The following is a 20,119-nucleotide window of genomic DNA, read 5'->3' as shown; positions in this document are numbered from 1 at the left end:
TTTCTTTTTACTTGAGCCATACCTTCACTTCTATCCTTTTTTTTTTTTTTGGTCAGTTGTGGGGCTTGAACTCTGGGCCTGGATGCTGCCCTTCAGCTCTTTAGCTCAAGGTTAGTGCTTTACCACTTGAGCCACTTCTGATTTTCTGGTAGTTTATTGGAGATAAGAGTTTCACAGGGACTGGGAAGGTGGCTCAGTGGTAGAGTACTTGCCTTGTGTACATGAGGCCCTGAGTTTGATTGCTCAGCACCATATAAGGAAAAAAAGCTGGAAGTGGTGCTGGCTCAAGTTGTAGAGTGCTAGCCTTGAGCTGAAGAGCTGAGCGACAACACCTAGGCCCAGAGTTCAGGCCCCACAACCAACCAAAAAAAAAAAAAAGTTTCACAGACTTTCCTGCCCAGGCTGGCTTTGAACTGCAATTCTCAGATCTTAGCCTCCTGAGTAGCTAGGCTTACAGGTGTGAGCCACCAGTGCCCAGCTCACTTCCAGCTTTGTACTGGTTAATTTCAAACAGGAACCTTATAGACTTTTCTATCTGGGCTGATTTTGAACCTAGATACTCAACTCTCAGCCTCCTGCTTAGCTAGGATTATAGATGTGAGCCACTAGCACCAGACTATAATGTGTTTGAACTGAAGTCTCCTGCAAAAGTCAAATCCCCTTAAATAAGTTGAATCCATTTTATTTTCTGAAGTTGCTTGTATGTTGCCTTCTGATGCCTTTCCTCCCTTCCTCCACAGTTGTGCATGCCGAAAGGTCTGTCTTTCAGAACACAGGCTGACAATAAAGACCCTCAGTTCCACTCATTTATAATCACCCGTGAAGATGGTTCTCGCACATATGGTTTTGTTCTCACTTTTTATGAAGAAGTAAGCAGCAAGCAGATCTGCACGGCCATGCAGACGCTCTACCAGATGCACCATGCCGAGCAGTACAGCGGCCTGTACGCCTCGTCCTCCTGCAGCATGGACTCCCTGGCAAGCAGTATTGATGAGGGAGACACAACGTCCCTCCTGAAACTCCAGCGCTACAACTCCTATGATATCCACAGAGACACCCTTTATGTGTCCAAGAGCATATGCTTGATCACGCCACTGCCTTTCATGCAGGCCTGCAAGAAATTCCTCATCCAGCTTTACAAGGCTGTGACTTCCCAGCAGCCCCCACCCTTGCCACTGGAGAGCTACATTCATAACATTCTCTATGAGGTCCCCCTTCCGCCACCAGGGAGATCCCTGAAGTTTTATGGTGTTTATGAACCTGTCATCTGTCAGCGGCCTGGGCCCAATGAACTCCCCCTCTCTGACTACCCTCTTCGAGAGGCCTTTGAACTCCTGGGATTAGAGAACTTAGTGCAGGTGTTTACCTGTGTACTTTTAGAAATGCAGATCCTTCTCTACTCACAAGGTAGGTGTCCTCAGCTGCTCTATTTCCTGGAGCTGCAGTCTTAGAATCTGACAATGCACTTTCAGGAGTCTCTTCTGGTTTAAAGAAAAAGAGCAGGCATGGTGGAGCCAAGTGGGCAGCATTGATTCTCTTTGAGGTAGCATTGCTGTGGAGAGAAACAGGAATATGCAGAACTTCCTCTTCTTAAACCAGGTGCCAGTGGCTTGCACCCGCAATCCTAGCTGAAATCTGAGTATCATAGTTTGAAGCCAGCCTGGGCAGTAAAATTCATGAGAAGCTTACCTCCAATCAGTCACCAAAAAGCTAGAAGTGAATGAATTCACACTTTATAGATCATGATAATGACAATTTGCCTTGTGAAGGTTAAATGTGTTTGTGACTTTAACTAAGTATCACTATCCCACAATACTGTGAAATTTATGTAATCATCTAATCTCAATTTTAAAAAGAGAAGGGATGGGTTAGGAGCAATGGGTGACAGTGTTGTCAGGCACCTTGTACTCATATACCGTTTTGTAGAATGGGAACTTCTTTGTACACCTACTTAAAGATATAATAACAAAAGTAAAAAATTTTAAAAATAAAAAAATTTTAAATAAATTAATTTTAAATAAATCAATAATTTTTAAAAGAAATAAAATTTTATTTATTAAAATGATTTTAATAAGTAGAACAAATTTAAATTAAAAAAAAAAACTTCCTCTTCTTAAGCCCGGTGCCAGTGGCTTGCACCTGCAATCCTAGCTGAAATCTGAGTATCATAGTTTGAAGCCAGCCTAGGCAGACTCTTACCTCTGATCAGTCACCAAAAAGCCAGAAGTGAAGCTGTGGTTCAAGTGGTAGAATACTAGCCTTGAGCAAAAAAGCTCAGGGACAGAGCCCAGGTCCTGAATTCAAGCCCCTGGACATTCTCTATCTTTCCCTCCCTCCCCCCCCCCCCCCCGCCTCTTACTCTCTGTCTCTCTCTGTCTCTGTCTCTGTCTCTCTCTCTCTCACACACACACACACACACACAAACACACACGCACACACACACACCTCCTGTTCTTTAGAAATTACTAATTGTCCACATGGAAATGTAGCTGGCCTTGGACAGGCTAAGTGAGACTGTTTACTCTGCAGCCTGTTCCTGTAGTCAGCTCTGCCTGTTAGGTGCATTCCACGTGAATGTGCAGAAGGTAGGTGTGTGTGTATGACCCAGATGCCACTTTACAAGCTCTGCAGCAGTTCTGCATAGAGTTGTGTTGTATGTTTGGGGGAAAGGGGATGCTTCAATACCAGAAGGAAGTTATCTCTGTGATACCTTCCTTCCTTCCTTTTTTTTTTTTTTTCCCCCGTCAGTTGTGGGTCTTGAACTTTGGGCCTGGGCACTGACCCTCAGCTCTTTCAGCTCAAGGTGAGCGTTTTACCCCTTGAGTCACAGAGCTACTTTCAGTTTTCTGGCAGTTAATTGGAGATAAGAGTCTCACAGACGTTCCTGCCCGGGCTGGCTTTGAACCACAATCTTCAGGACTCAGCCTCCTGAGTAGCTAGGATTACAGATGTGAGCCACCGGCGCCCAGCCCATTTTCTACCTCTCTCTCTTTCTCTCTCATTTTCTCTACCTCTCTCTCCCCCCCTCTTTCTTTCTCTTCTCTCTCCTCTTTCTCTCTTTCTCTCTCCCCTTTTTTTGTTGGTCATGAGAGCTGAACTCTGGGCCTGGGCACTGTCCCTCAGTTCTTCAACTCAAGGGCTAGCCTCTACCACTTGAGCCACAGCGCCACTTCCTGCTTTTTTCTGCTTATGTGGTACTGAGGAATTGAACCCTGGGCCTCATGCATGCGAGGGAAGCACTCTACCACCATTGAGCCAACTTCCCAGCCCCTTTCTTTTTGGTGCAGGTACTAGGCTTGAATTCAGGGTCTTGCACTCTCACTTGCCTTTTTCACTCAAGACTGGTGCTCTGCCACTGGAGCCACACCTCTACTTCCTCTTTGTGATATATTTTATTCAAAGGTCTCCCAACCCACATTTAAGATACTATCAAACAGATTTATTTGACCAGTGCATTTATGAAAACTAAATGGGGAACCTAGACTAAGGTACCAGTTCATATCTGAATATGAATTCACAAATGAAACACAGATAATATATCTTAATGAATAGTGAATTGAAGGGAATTATAAATCAGAGCACTTGAATGCATTGGTGCTTTAAAAAAAACCAATGTGAGACAAACGTTTGGGTTAGTGTTCTTTTAACTATTTAGGCTGACAGAATTGTAGCAGTCTCCCAACTGCTGCCGTCAAGCTTATTTTATCACCTCTCTTTTTTTTATTTTTCTATTTTAAATTGGAGGAAAAGCTGAGCCAAGTCGGCTATATTTGTACTTCCCCGTCTTGTGTGTATGTTGACACTATTTGTGTGTTGACAGCCCTTCACACGGTTGTTTTCCTTCAATTTGGCCTACATAATGTTCTTTGATAATGGGTTCCAGTTGTTAAGAAGTTCTCCACTAGCCAATCATAATTCTTCCTTTTCTTCTTTTTTTTCCTTCCCTTTCCTCTTGCTCTCACTTTCTTAGTGCTTATCATTACCTGTATATCACTAATTCTTTCTCGTTTTCCTTTTTTACCCTAAAGATGATAGTGTTGCAAAGTCATATAATGTCACTCTCAAACAAGTTTCAGATTTTTTATGTGTGTACAAGCTAGTATTGGGGTTCAAACTCAGGACTTCATGCTCTCCCTTAGCTTTTTTGCTCAAGGCTGGCACTCTACCACTTGAGCCACAGCTCCACAAAGGGCTTTTTGCAGGTTAATTGGAGTTGAGTCTTTCAGATTTGGGGCTGGGAAGGTGGCTCAGTGGTAGAGTGCTTGCCTTGCATGCATGAGGCCCTGGGTTCTATTCCTCAGCACCACATAAGCAAAAAGAAAAAAGCTGTAAGTGGTGCTGTGGCTCAAGTGGTAGAGCATTAGCCTTGAGCTGAAGGGCTGAGGGACAGCGCCCATGCCCAGAGTTCAGGCCTCACTACCAGATCAAAAAAACAAAACAAAACAAAACCAAAGAGTCTTTCAGATTTGTCTGCTGAGACTAACTTTAAATTGTGATCCTCAGATCTCTTTCTCCTGAGTAGCTACGATTACAGGCATCTGGCTCTGGTAACAATTCTTGATTGAAGTCTCTACACTCTGTCATACTAACTAAACGGCAACTTACTTAGTTTTCCAAAGGATTAGTTTTCCGAGTTAAGTTATGTCTGTTGGGATAAGTTTATCTATCAACATCATTGATTTATTGTGCAGGTGTTAAGCAAGAAAATTTGTACAAATACTAAGTGTACACTTGGCACTGATAGGGCTGGGAAGGTGGCTCAGTGGTAGAGTGCTTGCCTTGCATGCATGAAGCCCTGGGTTCGATTCATCAGCACCACATAAGCAAAAAGAAAAAAGCTGGAAGTGGCGCTGTGGCTCAAGTGGTAGAGCGCTAGCCTTGAGCTGAAGAGCTGAGGGACAGTGCCCAGGCCCAGAGTTCAGGCCCCACGACCAGATCCCCCCCCCCAAAAAAAATTGGCACTGATAGCTGATGTTATTGTTATTATTAGCACTGTTAGTCCCATAGAATCCACTATACATCATGCTTAGATTGTGACAGCCTAACATACTACTATTTAAACTATAACTTTGTAAAATTAAATAGTCAAGGTATTTATTTAGGCTGATGCTGTAGCTCAGTGATAAGAGTGCTTGCTTAGCACTTATGAGGTCCCTGGGTTCCATCCCCTGTACTGGGCATTGGTTCCAGGATTAAGAAGCCAGTAAATGGGTGACGGGTGAGTGGAGAGCATCTCTCCAACATGTTTGAGGCCATGGGTTCCTTCTCCCACATTGCAAAAATCCCTAATAAACGTTCTTTCATACTGTGTGCCATACTTTATTTTTAGAAAGGAAAAAAAAAAACTTCCCATTATCTCACTTCCTTTTTAAAAGAGAACTTCATGTCTCACTGCTTGTCTGCCCCGAGACCTCAGCTTTTTATTCTGTTTGAATAGCTTGTCCCATTTTGTTTAAGGAATCTGTTGAGAAGTGTTAGTTGATGATTATCTACCAATTAATTTTAGTTTCAAATGAAGAAGAGTGAATATTTATGAACATGATTTTGGTACTCTATTTTTTTGTTGTTGTTGCTAACTTAGTCAACTAAGAACAGAGTGAATTCTGAAATAATGGAAGTATATTTTTTTCAGTCTGTCATGGGACTTAAATTGGGCTTGGGCACTATCCCTGAGCTCTTCAGCTCAAGGCTTGTGCTCTACACATTTGAGCCACAGCGCCACTTCCCGTTTTCTGGTGGTTTATTGGAGGTAAGAGATTCACAGACTCTCCTGCCCAGGCTGATTTTGAACTGTAATCCTTAGGTCTCAGCCTCCTAAGTAGCTAGAATGACAGGCAGGAGCCATCAGCATCCGGCTTTTTTTTTTGGATACAGGATCTCACTGTGTTGCTAAGGCTGGATTCTTATCTTCCTGCCTTAACTTCCCAAGTAGCAGGGACTATAGTCATGCCCCATGGTGCCTGGCTCCTAGAACTAGATTTTTTTTTCCTCTCAGTGTCATACAGTATAAAGAGCCCACAACAGTAAGTTTATAACCACTCTCGTTGAGAATTGTGCTACCAAAGTGAATTATTTAATCCCTTCACACGTGAGTTAGTGCTATTATCTGTATTTTATCAGGGAAGAAATTGAGGCTCGGGGAAGTTGGGTCTGCTCAGTCTTTGCCCAAATACTGAGCCTCCATAGTAGCTGTACTGGGACTGTACTTAACCTTTTCTTACCTGTCTCAATATTTATTTTTAAATCATTAACTCATTCTTCAGCTCTGTTAAGGAGGTATCATGCTAAATACTTGTGGAATATGAAATGAAACCTCTGGAAAATGCCTCTTGCCTTAGAGAGATTTCATTTAGGTGAATGTGGTAAGAGAGTCATTACATTGATTTATTCTCTGGTGATCTCTTTCATCCTTCCTGATTCTGTAAGGGACATTTAAGAGCATACTTCATTTTTTATTCACTGATAAAACTTCCATAAAATTTAAAGATGTTCTGCACACTAAATAATTACCACGAAAACCCACCTGCATGAAGGGAGAAGGATTCCAGTGATAAAAATGTCCATTCAGACTGATTGGAAATTCTGGTCCATGACCTGTTGAAACAGATTCAGTCTATCATCTCAAGATATGCACACAGGTGTTACTTTACTGGTAATTAGCTAGAATCTGAAGTAGAAAATGTTCTCAGGAGGTGAAGGCTCTTTTCTGAGGACTCCCACCCCCAAATTTTTTAAAGGCACTTTGTTTTGCAGCCATGAAATCTATGAGCAGTAGAGTGGGAAGAGGGGAGTGTGACCCTCTTCAAAAGAACAGTAGAGGAATAAAAGATGGGGAATCTAAACACCAGTGTCTAACTTTTGATACCACTAATTAAAGCCTCTGGAACATTTCTGCTTACCTCCTTTAGCTGTTGACAAAGAAAATAAGCAGTTAGGGCTGCCTACGGCGCTCTGTGCCTTGCAGCACTCTGCTCTCTTCTCTTGTAAATGGTGTGTGGATTAACCTTGCCAGAGTCAAAGCTCTTTCTTGATAAATTGTTAGTTATGCCCAAGCAAATACCAAAAGTTGTTGATTCTGGAGTTTATAAATCATCAAAGCAAAACTAGTATGCTGATGACAGAATGTGGGATTCATATGAACTGCATTTTTAATGCAGTAGAATTTGACTAGCTTTGACCAGTATTTTAATGTTACTGGTAGGTGGTCTCTGAGGTGAAGATGGCAGATTATTGGTATGTTGAGCAAAGAATTGAACAAACAGACACAGAAGTAAAGTTGCAAAGCAAGGACTTTATAGAGGAAGCTAGAAGTGTAATGGCAATGATGGGCTCAAGCTAGGTGACATAAGAGCAAGCACATAGTTAAAAGCAGTTTTTTTAGGGTTCAGGTCATATGGGAGGAGTTCATGGTAATAATAGTGGGCTGAGCTTAGGAGAATGAGGGATCATGATTTGGAAGGGATCTGGGCATATCCAAAGATGCCATTCCAGGATTTTAAATATATGTATGAGATGCAGCCAACATGCATGACACCTTAAGTAGTCATTTGTTCTAAAAAGGTCATGCTCAGAACACATGAGTTTCTACTGCACATGTGCCTCAGTTAAATTAGACCTGAGATTGTCTACTTTTAATGAGAAAGTTCTAGGCAAACTGACCGCTTAATTACTCCCAAGCAGCAGTGACCTTGGGGTTTGGGGGGGGGGAGTTAAGAACACTTGGGTGTTTCTCAGGGCATGACTAGGAGAAAGAATCAGTTTTAGCATTCTTTTTCTGTAGCTAACCTGCCTCATTAATACTATTAGCTTTATTTTATGATAAGCTTAAGAGCATATTATGATAGTTCAGGGTAGAATGCTTGCCTAGTAATGTGCAAAGGGCCTGGATTTGATCCCCAGCACTGCAACAATAACTACAAAGCAAAATGTTACCATAAACAGCCAGCCCCACCTTGGCTCATGCCTGTAATCCTAGCTACTCAGGAAGCTGAGATCTGAGGATCCTGGTTCAAAGTCAGCCTAGGCAGGAAAGTCTATGAGGTTCTTTTTTTTTTTTTTTTTGGGTCCGGTCATGGGGCCTGAACTCTGGGCCTGGGTGCTGTCCCTCAACTCTTCAGCTCAACGCTAGCGCTCTACCACTTGAGCCACAGCGCCACTTCTGGCTTTTTTCTTTTTGCTTATATGGTGCTGAGGAATCGAACCCAGGGCCTCAGGCATGCAAGGCAAGCGCTCTACCACTGAGCCACCTTCCCATCCTCCACTTCCTGTTTTCTAGTGGTTTATTGGAGATAAGAGTCTCACTGAATTTCCTCCCTGGGCTGGCTTTGAACCATAATCCTCAGATCTCAGCCTCCTGAATAGTTAGGATTACAGGTGTGAGCCACCAGCACCCAGACCTATTCATGATATTTTTTAAACACTAAGGTTGGCTGAGATAGATATGGGAGACTACCCCGTATAGGCATCCTTTTATTAGTCTGACTTTTTATTGCTCATCTACCTGACCATGTTACCAGGCCATTGGCCACTGCCTATCAGTGATTATAAACCAAGAAACTTGGGCTTTTACCTTTGTTCAGCTCTTATGTCATTGTTAGGGAAAAAAAGTGTGTGAGTCAGTCACCAGCTGAGCTCACTACCTTTTAAACAGGATGTGGCCATTCATCTGATACCTGCTATCCATAAAGCAAGCAGTTCTGTTTTTTAGTCTGATGAAAAGTGACAATAAACCTCGCAATTTCGCACTGAGTTCCAGTCAGTCCTGGGGGAAAGAGGCTGCCTTGCCCTCATCTTGGTAATGAGTGTCAGTAATAAATTATTCCCATCTCACTGGGGAACTCTTAGGCATTGCCCTCTCCCATCAGAGTATTTTCTGACCTCACTGATGATATCATGAATATTTTAGGTTTCACAATTCGATGCATTTCTATCATGGCAACAGTTTCAGTTCATCTCTGAATACAAGGTCAGAATTTTCCTTCTGATGTAAACTTTCTAGCCCATTGTCCCAGTAATTGCCACTGAAAGCTGCTTGGCAGGCTTTTGGCATAGCCACAAAGTGGCTATATACCAGCCACTTTCCCTTCCGTTCTGTTTTTTGGGCTCATGGAGACTTACTCCATTCATACTGTTTTAGGGAACATCTCTGTGCTTTCTGTGCTATAGTAGAGGATGAGGAAAGCATTTTCTAGGCTTTCCTTCAAACCACTATCCTCAGATCTCAGTCTCTTTAGTAGCAGGATTTCAGGTATGAGCCACTAGTACTTAGCCCAGTCACCATTTATTGAAGGATTTGTGTTTTTAGAAGATTGGACATTTCCCTCAATAATAGTTCAGTAACCAGATTGCTAGGAATTTGATTTGACTACTCAAATCCCTGTGCCTTTCATCTTAGGTCCAACTAGGAGACTGAAACCATATAGTACTTTGAATAGAAGCATGTTAAGTATAATAATACTCTAATAGAAGATTAACTGTGGAGACATAAATAAAACTCTAAAGAATACCCCAGAAATGACCAACACTGCCAGGCACTGGTATCTCATGCCTGTAATCCTAGCTACTCAGGTGACTGAGATCTGAGGATCGTAGTTCAAAGCCAGCCTGGGCAGGAAAGTCTGTAAGACTCTTATCTCCAATTAACTTCCAGAAAACTGGAAGTGGTGCTGTGGATCAAGTGGTAGAGCACTAGCCTTGAGCTGAAGACCTCAAGAACAGTACCCTGGCTCACAGTTCAAGCCCCATGACCAACCAAAAAAAAAAAAAAAGGACAAACATGGAAATGGCACCCACATTCTAAGCCTGTAGTTTATGCCTCACTGAAGAAATTGTGTTTATAAAGAAGGGAGACCTAGCCACTGGTGGCTCACTCCTGTAATCCTGGCTACTCTAGAGGCTATCTAAAGGATATAGTATGAAGTCAACCCTAACAGAAAAGTCCATAAGACCCTTATCTCCAGTTAACCATGAAAAAAAAGCAGAGTTGGAGCTGTGGCTCAAGTGGTAGCAAAAAAGCTTAAGAGACAACACCCAGACCCTTAGTTCAAGTCCCAGTACAGCATAGAAAAAAACAGAATAGAGATAGTCAACACACCTAGGCCAGAACTGATGTTGGTTATTGATCTAAGACAAACCTCCAAGACACAAGTTGCTATTAGGGGCACCACAGTGGGTGTGAGTACAGAATGTACAGTGTCTTGTTGGAATGGCCCTGAGAAGGTGGCCATTGAGGCCAGTTACTGGAGCACTACTCTCTCTGGGCGTGGGATAATGTTCCACCAGATGTTTTCATATATTCATACCACTAGTCAATAAGTAGCTGAACACTGCCCATTGCACACTATGGTATCTCCATTGCCCTCTATTGGCAAAGCTAGGTATTGTAAAGAAAGGTGCTTAGAAGCCAGCCAGGTATCACTAAAACACATACGTACTCAGTGGGTTTGCCACTGAGAGCACTGTGGTGTTGGAATTGATCCAGTGCTCACAGCTAAACCATGTTGTTCTTTAGTAGGACATGTAGCCTCACTAGAATAACATCTGTCTGTATAACCTATAAAATATTCAGCGTCCTCTTTTTTTTTTATTACATTAACATCTGATACTTGCTAACCAGCCTTTTTGTGGGTACAAGGACTAGGGCTTGAACTAAGGCCTCAGACTCTTGTAATCTCCACTTCTGACTTTTTGTTTATATGCCAGTCCAGGGACTTGAATGCAGGGCCTGGGCTCTGTCCTTGAGCTTTTTTGCTCAAGTCTATGCTCTACTACTTGAGCCATGGCTCCCCTTCTGTGTGTCTGTGTGTGATTAATTGAAAATAAGTGTCTCATAGACTTTTCCTGATGGGCTGGCTTTGAATCATGATCCTCGGATCTGTCCTCCTGAATAGCTAGGATTATAGACATTGGTGCTCAGCTCTCAAAGCTACTTAACTTTTTTATTTACCTGTTTCTGTGGTACTGGGAATCAAACTCAAGGTTTCACATACACTATGGAACTGGGCTACATCCCTAGCTTTATTATATACTCTATCTTCCCTCCTAATAAATAGATCAGATTTATTGGAATATCTACACTGTCACAGAACTGTCTTGATTTCTGAGAGCTCACAATTCAAAGCAAGTCTTCATTTTCTTAGACCCTGTCCAGAATTATCTAATGAAAGCCCAAATACTGTACAAGAGTCTTTTTTCACTGATATTTCCCTAAGGGTGTGCTTTCCCCTTCTCTGAAATGAGTAATGTACACACCCAGCTTGCTCAAGTAGAGATCTGTTACTGGATCTTTTTGACTGAAGGGCATTGATAAAAGACATGTTTATAAAAGTAATTTTGTGTGTGTGCATTTGTGTGTATGTGTGCGTGCATGTGCTGCTGGTACTGGGATTTGAACTCAAAGCCTCATGATTTTTCTGTGAATGTTGGCATTCTGTCACTTAGGCCACATCTCCACTTCCAGGTTTTTAACTAGTTAATTGAAGAAAAGAGATTCATGGTCTTCTCTGTCTGGCTTAGCTTTCAACCTTAATCCTGAGATCTCAGCATTCTGAATATAAGTAATTCTTAACCAAATAAATCTTCTTCCTTTTTTCATAAAAGGAAAAAAAAATTAAGGCATTCTGAAGTTGGAAATGAAATATGCCCCTACTTTAAATTATTAGAGGGACTTTAAGTAATTCTCTTTTTCCTATTTAATGTTCTTAAAAACCATAGTTCTTTTTTTAAAATCTAGAGTTTCACTTTAGGGAGGTTTTATGATTTGGTTTGTTTGTGGTGCTCACACCTGGTAAGCCTGCACTCTACCACTGAGCTACTCTCCTAGTCCATGTCATTTTTTGTTGTTAGTTTTGTTTGGGTATTTCATTTGCTATAAATATGGTCTCACTATGTATCCCAGGCTAGCCTGGAACCTGTAATTCTCCTGCCTCAGCCTCTTGAATACTGGGATTATAGGCATGTGTCAACATTCTTAGCTAAATAGTTCTTAACCTCCTGAGAACAAAAATCGATCTACTTAACATTATAAAACTTGCAGATTTGTGCATTTTTATCCAAATAAGTTACTAATTTACTCCAAAATAAATTGAGCTGAGTATAGTAGCTCATACCTGTAATTGTAACTACTTGGGAGGCCCAGGCCATACCTACTAGTGTGGGCAGTGGTGCTTGACTGTCATCCCAGCTACATGGCTAGATAAGATTAGAAGGATCATGGTTCCAGGCAAGTCTAGGCAGAAGAATCCTTGAGAATGCATTCAAAAGAAGAAACTGAGTGTCATCCTAACAAAGATGGAAAACAAAATTAGGTGGTTTGAGGTCCAGACCCCTGCCAGGACAAAAAGTGATACCCTAAGCCAGGTGTATTGATCTAAAGTCTATAATGTTACTTAGGTAACAGAGATCTAGGGATATGTTTTGAAGCCAGCCCAGACACAAAGAAGTTTGAAAGCCATCTCAGCCAATGGCGGGGCTTGGTGGTACATGCCTGTCTTCCTAGCTATAGGGGAAGCACTGTCTGGGCACTGTGGTATATACCTGTAATCGCCAGTGACATAAGAAAGTAGGATTGCAGCCCAGGCTGCATAACTCAAAACTACCTCAAAAAAAACCAATGCAAAAAGGGGATGGAACCAGATGCCAGTGGCTCATGCCTATAATATTAGCTACTCAGGAAGCTGAGACCTGAGGATCATGGTTCGAAGCCAGCCCAGGCAGAAAAGTCCATGAGACTCTTATCTCTAATAAACTACTCAGAAAAAGCTGGAAGTGCAACTTTGTCTCAAGTAGTAGAGTACCTTGTCTAGCCAAACAGTACTGAAAACAGAGTGAGAGGCCCTATCTCAGAATAACCAATGGAAAAAAAAAGTACTGAAGGCATGGCTTAGCAGTTAGAGCATATAAGTAATCACAAGGCCCTGAATTCAAAACCCAGTGTGTGTGTGTGTGTGTGTGTGTGTGTGTGTGTGTGTGTGTGTGTGTGTGTGTGTGTGTGTGTGAAAGAGCCTACATTATGTTAGATATTGTGCTAAATACTGAGGTTACAAACTTTTTTAGAAAATAAAAACTAATCCTTGACTGAAATGGATGACCACAGAATAGAATCTAAGGATATTTCTCTAAAATTTTTTTTGTAATTAATTACAAGTCTGTCTTGCCTACACTGGGGGAGAGGTGGTGTGCATGTGTGTCCATTTGTCCATGCCATGTCATGTAATTGAGTTATCTCTGTGCTCATATGACTGACTTGGTGTTTGTTTTAAAAATATTCATGTAAATAGCTTTTTCCCTAAATCTTGGTCTTAATTAATCAAATAAGGAATTTTTATCAGCAAGGGATTTTCATTACATTTCTACACATGCATATAATGTATCCTGATCAATTTCCCTTCCTCTATCATATCCCTCCATTCCCTTGCCCCTTCTTGAAATGATTTTAATAGTTTTCCAAATAAGGACATGTGTTTGTGCATGCATGTATGTGCATATGAGTGTGCCAATCCTGAGGCTTGAACTCAGGGCCTGAGTCCTGTCCATGAGCTTTATCACTCAAGGTTAGCACTCTGCCACTTGAGCCACAGTTCTACTTCTGGCTTTCTGGTGGTTAATTGGAGATAAAAGTCTCAGGGAAGCCAGGCGCCGGTGGCTCACACCTGTAATCCTATTTATTGAGGAGGCTGAGATCTGAGGATCGTGGTTCAAAGTCAGCCTGGGCAGGAAAAGTCTGTGAAACTCATCTCCAATAAGCCACCAGAAAACCGGAAGTGGCACTGTAGCTCAAGTGGTAGAGTGCTAGCCTTGAGCTGAAAGAGCTGAGGGACAGTGCTCAGACCCAGAGTTCAAGTCCCATGACCAAAAAAAAAAAAGCAGTCTAGGGACTTTCCTGCTCAACCTGGCTTTGAACCATGATCCACAAAGTTCAGCCTCCTGAGTAGCTAGGATTATTGGCATATGTTACTGGCACCTGGCAAGGACAATTTTTTTCAGTACACTTGGACTGTAGACAATTCACTGCAAAATCCCATTGTAGACTGTTGAAGACAGTCATTTAAAAATTGTAAAATGACAAAAGCCAACTTAAAAATGGTCAGCATTAGCCGGGCGCCGGTGGCTCACACATGTAATCCTAGCTGCTCAGGAGGCTGGATCTGAGAAATGTGGCTCAAAGCCAGCCCCGGCAGGAAAGACCATGAGGCTCTTCATTAAACCACCAAAAAACGGGAAGTGGTTTTGTGGCTCAAGTTGTAGAGTGCTAGCCTTGAGCTGAAGAGCTGAGGGATAGCACCCAAGCCCAGAGTTCAAGCCCCACAACCAAAAAAAAAAAAAAAGTTCAGCATTCTGTTTATGCTTGGTCATGTGTTCATTGAATTGATAAGTAGCCTCCACATTTTTTTCTTAAAAATCCTCCCTCCAGGCTGGGAAGGTGGCTCAGTGGTAGAGTGTTTGCCTTGCATGCATGAGGCCCTGGGTTCTTTTCCTCAGCACTACATAAGAAGAAAGAGCCAGAAGTGGCACTGTGGCTCAAGTGTGGTAGAGTGCTAGCCTTAAGCTGAAGAGATGAGGGACAGCACCTAGGCTGAGTTCAGACCCCATGACCAGCCCCCTCCCCCGCAAAAAAATCCATCATCTGCTGTCATCAATCTTTTTTTTTTGTCATCAATCTTAAACTCCAAAATTCTGAACCTCATTGTAACTGAAAATCATTTTGTAACTCATGTATCACCAAAACCAGATATGAACCAAAGTGTGGCCCTATTTGTAGTCTCTGGTTTTTCTGCCCTATTGAAACACTTGCATGATTTTCTTTAAAAATATTAAGGTATTTTATTACAATGGCTGCCCTAGGTTATGGCTTAGACACCAAATTACCTTTAAAAATTTTTAAAACTTAAAACTGACTCCACAGATTTTATTAGAGATTGTGGATTATAGATTGTAGGGATTAATTCATATGAACAAAAAACAACTAAAAAAATCTAACCTTTAGTTGGGCTCCAGTGGCTCAAGCTTTTCAGGGGGCTGAGATGTGAGGATCACAGTTCAAAGCCACCCTGGGCAGGAAAGTCCATGAGATACTTATCTCCAATTAACCAGCAAAAAGATAGAAGTACAGCCAGGCTGGGAAGGTGGCTCAAGTGGTAGAGTGATAGCCTTGAGTGAAAAAGTCAAAGGATAGTACCCACATCCTAAGTTCAAGCCCCAGTACCAGCACCAAAAAAATAATATTAAGGAAATCATTGAACTTTTCAATTATACAGTTAGGATGGGCCAGAACTGACATATTTTCTACAGGATCATCCAAAAACATTTTGTCTGTTTTGCTTATTTTTAGCATCACATTTTTGTGATACTTTCAAGCTTACTGCAGCAATATGTGTTTACTTGGACTCTTCCCTTCCATTTCTCCTTGTCCTGTGCAGATTATCAGCATTTGATGACCGTGGCAGAAGGCATCACTACACTTCTCTTCCCATTTCAGTGGCAGCACGTTTATGTGCCCATCCTCCCTGCCTCTCTACTACACTTTCTTGATGCTCCTGTCCCTTATCTGATGGGTCTTCAGTCCAAGGAAGGAACTGACCGTTCTAAACTGGAACTTCCTCAAGAGGTAAACTTCCAATGAATGATGAACCTTTTGCTGTGTGTTCATTCAAGGTCCAGATGTGGTTCAGTAGCTTTGTCTTCCTAATGTGTCCTATGACAGTGTCCCATGTATAGCTAGCTTAGGGTCTGAGCCCTAGAACGCATGGTGGTTCCTAATGGTTGCTGCAACATAACCATTTAGCCTGGACAGCTGCGAGCCGATAGCAAAAAAAAAAGGATAAGCATAAAATTTCACAATTTTTGAAGGTTGAGTAATAGTAGCATGATCTCATTGTTTTATTATTCTAATGACACTTCATTTTAAGCATAGTGTCCTAAGTTTAATATCCCTCTGAAATCATTGTTGTGAGGTGAATTTGTGTTGTGAGTATATGCGCGCACGGGTGCGCGTGTGTGCATGTGGACATGCACATGGGCCCCACTCCTGGGGCTTGACCTCACAGCTTCATGCTCTGACTTGGCTCATTTGCTCAAGGCTGACACTACTACTTGAGCAATACCTCCACTTCTGGCTTTTTGGAGATGTGAATTTCACACTTTTCCTACTGGGGCTGGCTTTGAACCTCAGTCCTCACATCTCAGCCTCCTGAGTAGCTAGGAGCTGAGCAGTTGATGCTAGGCTTGAATTTGACTTTTGACTTGTTAATATCTTCCAACTAGCTGGATTGATAATGGAAATATCAAATGCTTTATGCTCTCTATTTTTTAAGTATGAGACTATTTTATCAGTCTATTCTAAATGTTATAAATTAGTATGATCAGCAAAACAAAAGTTTTATCCCTTTTTTGCCACCTTAATGTTACTATGTTTCCTGTGGGGTTTTTTTTTGTTGTTGTTGTAATTCTTAACTAGCATATATATGTGGGGGTGGGAAGATCATTGAGACATTTCCATGCATGTTTACATTGTATACCAATCAATCTCATCCCCCCCCCACACACACACATCCTCCCCTCCCCACTTTCCCCTTCCTAAAGCAATTTCTACAGTTTCATCATTTCTGTTTTTTGTGATGCAAATGATCTACTTCAACAGGATTCACCCTCCTTCATCCTCCTTGTTACCCCAAACCACTTTTCCTAGTACCTATCATGTGTACTATATTTTTTTTTTAAGTGTTGCTTTTGTTTTTTGTGTACTGGGTCTTATGCTTGATAGGCAGGCACTCTTACTACTGAGCCATATCCCCATCCCTGCACTGGTTATTTTTGAAATAGGTGTTACTTCCTGCTTGGGCATGTGCCTAGACATCTGGCCAACTATTCTAGCTTCCCATCATAGCTGAATGACTGGCAAGTGTTGCTGCATCCTCTGTTGAGATGGAATCTTTTATTTTTTTTTCTGCCAATCCTGGGGTTTGAACTCAGGGCCTGGGCACTGTCCTTGAGCTTCTTTTTTTTCAAGGCTAGCACTCTATCACTTGAGCCACAGCGCCACTTTTGGCTTTTTCTGTTTATGTGGTACTGAGGAATCAAACTCATGGAGTCATGCATGCTAGGCACTCTACCTTTAAGCCTCATTCACAGCCCTGAGGTGGAATCTTGTGAACCTTTCTGCCTAGACTGGTCTGAAACTGCAATCCTCCTTATCTTAGCTTCCCAAGTAGCAAGGATTATAGGCAATGAGCCACCTCACTTGGCTCAACATGTTTAAGAGGAAAATAAGCACAAATTCCTCAGATCATTTTGAGGCTAATGTTTATTTTTAATGGCACTGAGAATTACAGTACAAAGCTTTGAAATGAAATATTGATGAGAGTCCTATTACATTATATTATTAGCTGTTTAATTAGCACCTTTCTTAATAAAAACCCTCTTGCTGTGCTTCCCTTTTGTTCATGTTTCCCATAGAGATTCTCATTTTAATAAGTGAATTTAACACACTAAACCACAGTCATACTCAGTAATGATTCCTGTAATCATCTACTGTTACTCTTAATCTAATGAATGTTTCCATATGAGAATTAATATTTGTGTTCAAGAAAAGAGAGCTTGACTCAAGCCAATATCAAGTACAGACATGTAGCGTCCTGTTTGGACTTCTTTGCTTTCTCCTCCCTGCTTTGCCCTTTTCTCTGTTTTCCCACTTTTCTCTTTCATTAAATTAATCTAGTGTCTTGTGGGTTCCCAAGTAAAGCCTTAAAATTTTCAAGGAGAAAGACATAGATCTGCCAAATGAATTTTATTTCAAGATTTAATGACATGTTTTAGTTTCTTGTTGCAATATATGTTAATCAAATGATGTTCTCTAAGACAGTTTAGGTACATAAGTATTGTTTTTCCATTTAACAGGAGTAATTGTTGAAAAGAATTTTATGCCTTCTTAATATTTTTGTAGCTGGAAAATCTGAGTCTGTGTCTGCCCTTGGACTCTAAACATAAGTTAAAATTTCTAAAAGCTCTTGTGATAGCTATGATTTTCTCAGTTTTCAGCCAGGAGCTCAACACAATTTAATAAGTGTGTGCACTAGTCTAGGGTAGAATGACATGAAATAGTCTGAATCACTGTGAAAATAGCAGTGCTGTGTAGAAACTAGAAATTAAGTGCATCATTATATGAGAAGAAAAGACTAGCAGTTTTGTCACTGTACTCATATCTTTGTGCAATGACATAATCTGCTGCACATAATTTAGGGGAGGAAGTAAATATTAAAATAGCCATTTTAAGCGAGCCCCAGTGGTTCATACAAGTAATCTTAGCTATTCAGGAGGTTGAGATCTGAGGATCAGATTTGAAGCCTGCCTAGGCAGGAAAGTTCTTGCAATTCCCTTACCTCCTATTAGCCACCCAAAATTAGGAAATGGAATTGTGGCTCAAGTGGTAAAAAGCTCAGGGGACAGTGCCCAGGTCCTGAGATCAAGTTCCAAGATACACACACACACACACACACACACACACACACACACACACACACACACACACACACACACACACACACACACACACACACACACACACACACACACACACACACACACACACACACACACACACACACACACACACACACACACACACACACACCAGGAACAGTGCCCAGGTCCTGAGATCAAGACCCAAGACACACACACACACACACACACACACCAGGGACAGTGCCCAGGTCCTGAGATCAAGACCCAAGATACACACACACACACACACACACACACACACACACACACACACACTAGGGACAGTGCCCAGGTCCTGAGATCAAGCCCCAAGATACACACACACCAGGGACAGTGCCCAGGTCCTGAGATCAAGACCCAAGACACACACACACACACACACACACACACACACACACACACACACACACACACACACACCAGGGACAGTGCCCAGGTCCTGAGATCAAGACCCAAGATACACACACACACCAGGGACAGTGCCCAGGTCCTGAGATCAAGCCCCAAGATACACACACACACACACACACACACACACACACCAGGGACAGTGCCCAGGTCCTGAGATCAAGCCCCAAGATACACACACACCAGGAACAGTGCCCAGGTCCTGAGATCAAGCCCCAAAATACACACACACACACACACACACACACACACACACACACACACACACACACACACACACACACACACACACACACACACACACACACACACACACACCAGGAACAGTGCCCAGGTCCTGAGATCAAGCCCCAAGATACACACACACCAGGGACAGTGCCCAGGTCCTGAGATCAAGCCCCAAGATACACACACACCAGGAACAGTGCCCAGGTCCTGAGATCAAGCCCCAAAATACACACACACACACACACACACACACACACACACACACACACACACACACACACACACACACACACACACACACACACACACACACACACACACACACACACACACACACACACACACACACACACACACCAGGAACAGTGCCCAGGTCCTGAGATCAAGCCCCAAGATACACACACACCAGGGACAGTGCCCAGGTCCTGAGATCAAGCCCCAAGATACATACACACACACACTTTAAAAAGGAATTTAGCTTGTGGCCCATGCCTATAATCTGGGCTACTCAAGAGTCAGAGATCTGAGGATCACAGTTTTGAAGCCAGCCCAGGCAGAAAAGTCCATGAATCTCATCTCCAACCAGCAAAAGGCCAGAAGTGGAGGTGTGGCTTAAATGGAAGAGTTCCAGCCTTGTGCAAAGAAGCTAGGGGAGAACACCCTGGCCCTGAGTTCAATCCTCAGGATTGGCAGAAAAAAAAGGGGGGAGGTGAAAGGCTTCTAAAAACAGTTATAAAAATATGTTTAGCTGGCTCACTCATATAATCCTAGCTACTCAGGAGGCTGAGATGTGAGGATCACGAATCAAAGACAGCCAGGGCAGAAAAATCCCAGTGAGACTCTTTATCTCCAATAAACTACTCAGAAAAAGCCAGAAGTGGTAATGTGGCTCAAATTGGTACAGTTCTAGCCTTGACCAAAAGAGCTCAGAGATTGTGTCCAGGTCCTGAGTTCAAGCCCCACAACCAAAAAAACCAAACCAAACAAA

At 42.2% G+C, this 20,119-nt stretch overlaps 1 protein-coding gene across 2 annotated transcripts in view; it reads left to right on the top strand.

The window, feature by feature from the left end:
* Dennd5b (DENN domain containing 5B) overlaps positions 1 to 20,119 on the top strand; it is a 176,455-nt gene that overhangs the window by 91,843 nt on the left and 64,493 nt on the right. For both annotated transcript variants that reach the window (XM_070038400.1, XM_070038392.1), the window contains 2 exons: positions 741 to 1,407; positions 15,417 to 15,604. In XM_070038400.1, coding sequence (XP_069894501.1) covers positions 741 to 1,407; positions 15,417 to 15,604 — 855 coding nt within the window. The remainder of the gene's footprint in view (positions 1 to 740; positions 1,408 to 15,416; positions 15,605 to 20,119) is intronic.

Source organism: Dipodomys merriami, unplaced genomic scaffold (genome assembly GCF_024711535.1).
Source record: "Dipodomys merriami isolate MVZ:Mamm:240054 unplaced genomic scaffold, mDipMer1.0.p SCAF_10, whole genome shotgun sequence".
NCBI lineage: Eukaryota > Metazoa > Chordata > Mammalia > Rodentia > Heteromyidae > Dipodomys > Dipodomys merriami.
The sequence above is the reverse complement of the archived record's forward strand: the minus strand, read 5'-3'. Positions and strand labels throughout refer to the sequence as shown.